The sequence below is a fragment of the Syzygium oleosum genome, unplaced genomic scaffold (assembly GCF_021117445.2).
Source record: "Syzygium oleosum isolate NSW1041296 unplaced genomic scaffold, Sole_v2.1 Sole_v2.03, whole genome shotgun sequence".
Lineage (NCBI taxonomy): Eukaryota > Viridiplantae > Streptophyta > Magnoliopsida > Myrtales > Myrtaceae > Syzygium > Syzygium oleosum.
In genome coordinates this window covers 8,140,522-8,148,960 of record NW_026607487.1, presented here as the reverse complement: position 1 = coordinate 8,148,960, position 8,439 = coordinate 8,140,522, and the positions used below count along the sequence as shown (strand labels likewise).

At 41.2% G+C, this 8,439-nt stretch overlaps 1 protein-coding gene across 1 annotated transcript; it reads right to left on the bottom strand.

The window, feature by feature from the left end:
- Positions 1 to 6,056: 6,056 nt before the first annotated feature.
- LOC115664749 (transcription repressor OFP6-like) lies at positions 6,057 to 6,925 on the bottom strand. The gene has a single exon (XM_030586634.2). The coding sequence runs from the start codon at positions 6,827 to 6,829 to the stop codon at positions 6,284 to 6,286; it is 546 nt and encodes a 181-aa protein (XP_030442494.1). The 5' UTR covers positions 6,830 to 6,925; the 3' UTR covers positions 6,057 to 6,283.
- Between the last annotated feature and the right edge of the window lie 1,514 nt (positions 6,926 to 8,439).

Genomic DNA, 8,439 nt, shown 5'->3' with positions numbered 1-8,439 from the left:
GCCATTGTGCCGGTCTGCTAGGCAACGGACTAGCCTTGTGCCCAGCCCTTGTGCCAGGCATTGTGCCGGTTAGATCCGGCTCCGACCTAATTCCGTGCCTAACAGACTTGGCCATGAACTATGCATTGTGCCCATACGTGAGCCAATGTGTGTGTTTGGTCCATGAACTAGTCCCTTGTTCGTGTAGCCTAGCAATGTGCTCTGCACATCGCTCGTGCAGCCCGGCGCGGTGCTTGTATGGCCGGGCCATGTGTCCATGTGGCTCGGCCGTGTGCTAGGCCCTGCGCCCGATCAGACCCGACCGCACAGGCCACACGCCTAGTCAGTCCGACTGATCCGAACTTGCACAATTGGACATGGACTCTGACTTAACCATGTTTAGTCATATTTGGAGGTATTCCTACACCGAACCTCGATTTGAATGAGTTGGTCGATCGTTCTAAACTCGGAATTTCCTACTTACTTAGTCATCCTTACTTAGGCAACTTTGCTAAGTACCATTAATGATTTTGGAGATTATGCTTAAATGCCATTAGCTAGTTGTCCTTAGTGAATAATTAGGTGTCATTGATGGACAAGAACCAGCATGATTCGACCAAGCCTTGGGGAGCAAGAAGCCAAATTTGACCAAGTCAACCTTGAACCAATAATGGGAGAGTCATCATTAGAAGGATCTTATAAGATAAGATCTTCATTAATTGAGTATCTTCTTGATAGCCCTAGATGTGCCACGCGCCTACTAGCTTGGAGGGCAATAATGAAGATCAAGACAAGCCATTATTGGTGAGGCTATTAATAGAAGCTTATGTGTCCTCTAGGAAATTAATGCATGGGCTTAGGTGTCCCCTTGAAATTTAATGTATAGGGTGACTCATATACCCTAACTTAGGGCATCATAACCCTAGAAGGACACTTGATAATCAATTGGGCCATCAAATAATTAAACCTAAGATTTGAATAAGATTTCCACAAGATTGCCTATAATTATAGGTGCCACCCTAATGTATTTGATTGATCCATTTGGCATAGCAATTATTGAAGTCTTGGCTATAAATAGGAGAGACCCGAAGCCATTTCATCCTTTTCCCAAAATCGAGCAAGCCACTCTCTCTCCTTATCTCTCTTGGCCTCTCACTCTCTCGGTCTCCATCTCTCTCTCTCTTTCTCAGCCATTGTCTTGGCATCTCTCTCGGCCATCTTCTCTTTCTCAGTCTCTCTTTCTCTTTCTTTCTCGGCCACTCTCCCGGCTACACTCTCACCACCACACCATCACCAAACACCCTAGGATAGCCCGTGTAGTAAGTGGATTCCCTATACCTTTGTTAGGGCGTAGTGGTGCGCATTTGAGCTTGAGTGGTGACCGAGTTGTAATGCTTGATGTTTGCATTGTGTGCTTGATATTTTGCTTATGGCCGTGAGTCAAGGCATACCCGAGGCACAAAACGGGGCGTTGTATGGTCTCGTACTCATGTTGTGGTGTTACAGGATAAGCTTGGCTTGGTGTGGGTTTACATTGAGGCGGGTAGATCCGGGCCAAGTTCGGCTTCGAGCCGGCGCTCGGCATGGTGGATCAAGCCACAAACCCTAGACCGCGCTTGGCATGATAGGCATTTCGCCCATTAGAGCATGGTTCACACATGAACACCACATGATTGCATGGGCTAATCTTGTCAAGATAAGAACCAGATTGTTTGTTGCTTATTGTATGATCACACGAGGGACTATGGCCATTACTGATGGATTTCGGGACGTTGCCGCCACCGATAGATTTCGAGACGATACCGTCATCGATGGATTTCGAGGTGATGCCCGAGGGAGACTCGGATGCCCGGTGAAAACCGGAAGAACCGATGGATTTCAGTTGATGAATAATGAATCCCGTGTGTTGATCTTTGCATGCAACATGAAATACCATGCTTGATGTTCTCTTGGTTAGTGAGCATAACATGTTTAGCCACTAGGCAAGGTAAGGTGCATTTGCTATTGATCTACCATCGATAAGTCAACGGTAATGGTTGTTTCTCTTGTTCAATAGCGAGGCTATTTCTTAGCCAAGATATAGTGAATTTAACTTACTGAATTGTGTAACTCACTCTTTATATTTTCAGCTTTGTAGGTATGGCTCTACCACCTCCCGTTCGCTTCGGTCTTCCAGTTGAAATGCATGTCTGCATAGTAGACATAGTTGATGTTGAAATCGAAACTACCTACCGTAAGTGTAGTACTACCGTTTGGGTCCAAGAGAGTGCGGACGAGATGGTTCCCCACCGACATGAGGCATGGTTCGTTTTAATGGATGGAGATGTGATCGGGCCCCTTACGAGGTTTAGTGGACCACCCGGGGTCGCCGGAGACGGGCCGTAGTGAGAAGACCAAGCTCGGGAAAGAGCTAACCTTTTTGCTTTTGGTGAAGGGACAGTAGTGAAGCTAGGTTTACCCCAGCCATGCGGATAATATGTGAGCGGATAGCACGTAAAGAATTGGACATGATCTGGATGTAAATGAGTAGACGTGAAGGCCCGTAGTAAAAAGAGGGCTTGTAATATAATCGTCTATCATGTAAATTATGCGTGCTTGTATAGTATGCTTCTTAGCTCACGTTGTGTTCTCGTTATTGTTTGTTAGTTTCTTTCGCTTGTGCTTAATCGAAGAAAACAATAACGGGATGTTGAGACAAGATCCCCGGAACAAAGGCAAATCATGACCGGCTAAGGACCGAACATCACGGCCTTGGGTCGGGGCGTGACAATTCATCCACAAGAAGTCACTAAAATTCTACAATAGCGGCAACAAACATAATCACCCAATGGTCATGTTTTTGTGTCAATTGCTCACTGTCTATAATTTTGTCTATCAACTTCCTAAGTTTTGATGAAGACTCTCGTTAATAACTTTTAGGATGTTGTCGATGACTTCCTTAACGAGTTACCGATTTATTTCAAGTTATTCATTGTTCTGTTCATTGTTAACCAAATTGTACTTTCATTGACTCAGTGTGATACTTATCGATTGATTTATCAATCATTCAATTTTTTTTAAATGGATAATCAAAAGCTATCATATACCCCTTGTTATCGACAAATTTGATTTTTTCCTGCCAAATTGCTTCCTAAATTGTTATATTTAAATGTATAATTAACTGTGTTGTGACTTCATGAGTGGTGCCACTTGCAATATATTTTTTTTGTTTACTAAATCTTCTTTACTTAGAATAGCTTTGGCTTGAGTTAGTTGCATTAGGCCATCTTTCTAGAGCAAGTCGAAGATTTTATCCAACTTATTAAATTTGAACGAGTAAACTTGAGTGACTTTTGCCCTAACCATTATGGTGTCTTTTATTTTGGTAGGCTTTAAGGATCGACAAAAGTAAGGCTTGTCAAGCATTATTTTTACCATATTTATTTCAATTTTTTCATTCGAGTCACATTCATATCTTAACTCATAATCTTCCTTTAGAGCCACATTTGTGTAAAGTGTTTATGTGACCCTTTATCCATCTGTCTTTTAACAATAGCTCATACTTAGACATTCTCATTACCAATTGAAATAAATTGGCAAAGTCTTGGCCTTAAAATCTTTCTCACGGGTCAAATTTTAACCCATTGAAAGCCAAATTCATGAATTCTTTATTTGAGAGCGAAGTGAGAAATCTATTTTTGGTCTTCTTAAACCGAGCAATAAACTGATCGACCGACTCACTATTATATTGATAAAGTCTAACCAAATCAACAACTCAGGTATTATTCTACAAAATTGAGAATAGAAGTGTCTTCCCATCTCTGCCCATTTACACACCGAATTAGGTGGTATATTAGTGTACCAAGTGAAAGCAATTTTCAACAAAGACAAAGGAAATAGCCTAAATCTTAAAAACTCATATGTCCCTGCTTTCCCATAATGGGCTATAAATCAAACATGTTCGATGGTTGATTGCTCATTTTCACCAATAAAAATGACAAATTCATGCATCTTGAAACCTCTTGAAAAAGGTTGATCATTGACATAATGGGATGTGGTTTCTTGTAAATAGGTGAAATAAATCCCCTGTCCAACTCCAATGATTGTTTATCTTTTTCGGCAAATTGTGCAGGGTTCAAGTGTAGGTTTGGTTGGCCATCTTGCCCCTAAGCAGTGATGTTGGTCTTGTCGGATTATTTACGTTAATCGGCATGCTAGGGACAATGAGAATATTCACATTGAGTGGTACCAATGGAGCTACTGGCTTTATATTTTCAACATTTGGTAGTTGAACGGCCTGTCAACCAGTTTGATTTGCTATCGTTACCAATTTTGACCAACATTAGCCAAATTATTCCATTATTATAACCTTGAATAGAAGATTCAGACATTTGCATAATTCTTATAGGGGTTGGCTACTTTGAATGGCATTATTAGCATCAATAAATGGAGAGAGACTAGGAACCTTACGTTGAACGATCCTGGCCTCAAGAGGGCATCATTCACAATATTGATGACGATCGGTTTGATCACATCATAAATATGACCCACAATGTAGTTGGCCATATTACTATGCTGCTCTTCGAACATTCTTCTCATGGTCGCACCATGTTGGGATTTGGTACAACCTCCTTTAATTGCACATCAGCATCAAAATATTAACTTCCTCACATCGATTATCTTCTGCCACTTGCCTTACGACTGAAGTATCAGAATTCACGACCATCTCATTGCCAATTTGTGATAATGGGTTATTGTTGCCAGCAGCATTGCCGGACTATTGTTGATTTCTAGTTCTTGCCATTGTAGTCTTCTCGAATCAACAAAATGTGTTTCACTGAGAGTGCCAAAAGGATGTTACAATGAAAAGTCAATGAAATACTTTTTAGAAATATGGATGAATTGATATGAATAAAGTTTGTAAATGGTAAATTAAAAGCTACGGAGACTAGAGGCAGTCACGGCTAACCATGTAAATTGCAGGAAAGTAAAAAGTAATGATAAATTTGTGAAAACTTTAAGTCGTTGACTGACTAGGGAGACTTGGGGTATTTATAACCTTTTCAAATAGTTACGTATGACGGTCACATACAACGGTTACCGAATTTGAATAAAGAAATAACTTTTTAATCCTGTTGGTGGTTATAAGAAGTTACATGATTTCTTATTATCTAGGAACACTTATCCACAAGAAGTCACAAAAATTCTTCAATAGCAGCAATAAACATAACCACCCAGCGATTACATTTTATGTTGATTGTCTGTCGTCAATGACTTTACCGATCAACTTCCTAAATCTTGACGAAGGCTCTCGTTGATAGATTTGAGAATGTTGTCAATGACTTTCTTGGCGAGTTATTGTTTCCCTTCAAGTTAGTCGATTATTCTATTCATTCTTGACCAAGATTTGCTATCATCGACAAAGTCTGATACTTGTTGATAATGACAAAAAGTTAGTCGTTTTTAGTATCAACAATACTTAATTGTATTTGTATATTGGGCAAAAGTTCAATTGCTTCGTGTCATTACCTCTAATATCATTACGCTTAGCGCATCACATGGTATATTAATTTTTAGATCCGCTAATTTGTGCATCTATAATGATGTTACCATTGATATCCTTTCTAGTGCAACAAGATTATTAAGAGGATTTCATTCATGAGTGCGGGGGCACTAGATAAGCACCTTATTAGTGAAACTATGGAGATTTCGGTGCAATCACTTTCTTGTGTCACAATCACTTTATTGTGTCACGCGCAATTGCTATTTTGAAGGGTGGATCGATTCTCGTTGAATATGACTAGCAAGCGACTCTATAACACTCGTTAAAGGACCCTTCTCGATTATTTCCTTTAATGTCAGATTTCTTGAATGAAGGCCTACACAAGCCATGCGCTTCGACCCTCACTTCAAGGGCACCTCCATACTCGATCTGATCCCGACACTCAAGGCTAAAACTCCCAAAGCCGTAAGATCAGATATGGCAGTACCTTTCCAATCACAGTTTTCAAAAACACAGAGAGATCTTACATAGACTAGAAATGCAAATAAATCAATGTGACTCGAGCATCACAGATGGAAGAACAAACACCAGAACATGCTAAAAACGTATAGAAGCAGATGAATCGATAACTTGGACAGTGATTACATATGCATCAAGGGAGGAATATGCTTTCACAGACATGAGCGTGAGAAAGATGCATATACAGTCGTACACTTAACTCGGTTACTACATCTGATTAATAAAAGCATATATGCATTTCGATGCCAATAAGTTACTCGCTCCTCTGGCAAGGCCAAAGCACGCTCGGGCTCGGGCTCAGGTTCACGTAAAGCAGGTCGCGAGGCCAATTCGAGACTCGCCCTTGTTCATCTTCTTGGAGATGATGTCGTTCCAGATCTCGGCAAAAGCCCGGGAGATGACATCGTGGTGGACCGGGGAGTTGAGCTGCAAGAAGCAGTTGAGGAGCTCCCGGAGGTCGCTCTTCGAGTGGATCTCCTTCTCGAACACCATCTGCAGCATCGACAGCTTGAAGTCCTCGTACGGGTCCTCCGACTCCTTCGCCATCGCCACGCTGTTGGTTATCTTCCTGCACGGGCTCACCACATACATTGTGTCCGCCGCCGGCTTGTTGTCCTGATGATCGGCCCAGGGGAAATGGCGCGGGGGCGTCGTGGCGTGGAGGGAGAACCTGGTGGACTGGTAGTTGTTCTCGGGCACGAAGAAGCCCGGGAGTTCCCGACGGAAGACACGATCGGGGTGCGGGCGGGTGGCTTCAGAGGCGTTCGGCTTGGCACAGCTGCAGGCGAGTTTGGCTAGGAAGATGGGGAAGAAGAGCTTCTTCTTCTTCCTCCTCCTCTTGGAAGCCATTGATGACGAGACTGCGACTTGTTATCCGTCGAAATGGAACTTGTTGAACATTGGGGTTTATATCCGGAATGAAATTGTAGGTATACGGGAGGAGTTTGAAAGGGATTGAAATTCTTTAAGAGGTTGTTGATACCAGTCGTTGTCCGTGTTGTTGTTGAGTTGAGACATGGAAGAGGGATTGAAGGAAGAGAAGGGTGGAATCTTGGCGGCAAATATGGTCACGTAACTTCACCTGTGCAGTAAATTGTAAGAGAGTTCATGTCTAAGCGGTGTACATGTGACGTCTCGAGAAGCAAGAATTCTCAATGCTAAGAATTTCTATGATCGGGAATTGATAGTTCATCTTAGAATTGCATTACGTAAGCATGAAAAATTATAATCTTAAATGTTAGAATGCGCCCCGTGACCCAAATCTAACGGCAGAATACTTTTCTTGATGCGCGCTGTTCCCTACACAAGTGCTTTAAAGATTTAGTACTTCGGCTCATTTTCAAATTGTATCAGCTGATTATGCTCCAGAAGTTTTCGAACTGAAAAGAAACCAAGGATCTCGATTAGGTTTTCACACACTTGTTTATCTCGGTTTAGACGATCCTTATCTTCTCGATGAACCGAACAAACTAACCCTACGAATGCACCAATAGTAAACCGTCGGCCAAACACAGTCTCTCGAGATTTGGCCTCTTCACGAATCGTCCTGTTCGAATTGAACTCCAATTGATGGTCTAGATCGATGAACTCGACACACTTCGTTTCGGGATTGATACTTCATCTAGAGATGGGTAAGATTTGATTAGGGGTCGTCTAATCTCGTTCGCATTTCACTGTCTTGCTTGCCGTTGAGATTGCTATTTGAACGAGAGATTATAACTATGGACTGGATGTGGTTAGACATGAAGCAGTACTTGCATAAGATGACTTCCGAGCTATGCTTTATCTTTAATCGATGGTTACCCATTATAAAGTTTGGACCGTGACGCCTAACCCGAAGATCAAGCCAATGATAATTCAGTAACCACGCGTCACTAAATTAATTCCCAGCTATATATAATTTATCGAACTCGTGATTTTTATTAAATTTGGCATAAGATCAGCTGTGCCAACGTGCTCATACAACATAGAAAATGTAAAAATTATTTTCATTTTGCATGAAATTATTAGGGATAAGTGCTTTGGAAGTCCTAAAACTTGTTATGAAAGTGCAATCGAGTCCTAAAATTTTTAAAAAGTGTAATCAAGTCATAAAACTTGTCACAAAAATGCAATCGAATCCTAAAGCTTTCAAAAAGTGCAATCGAGTCCTAAAACTTGTCAAATTGAACCAATCGTTGATTGCACTTTTTAAAAGTTTTATATTATTGATTATACTTTCATAATAAGTTTTAGGATTTGATTACACTTTTTGAAAGTTTTAGGACTCAACTGCACTTTCATGATAAGTTTTAGGACTTCCACTGCACTTATCCCAAATTATTATGTGAAATGATCATTATTTTGCAAATTGGATATCTATCTAGGGTTTTGGCAATTATATTAATCAAATTGGGTGCGCACAAATGGAAAGATTCCTCCCACAGTCGTCTTGCCCTTGTGGAAAAGGCACTTGCTAA

What these genes read in the sequence shown, in the direction of transcription:
- LOC115664749 (XM_030586634.2), bottom strand. Translation starts at nt 6,829, where the DNA reads ATGGCTTCCAAGAGGAGGAGGAAGAAGAAGAAGCTCTTCTTCCCCATC.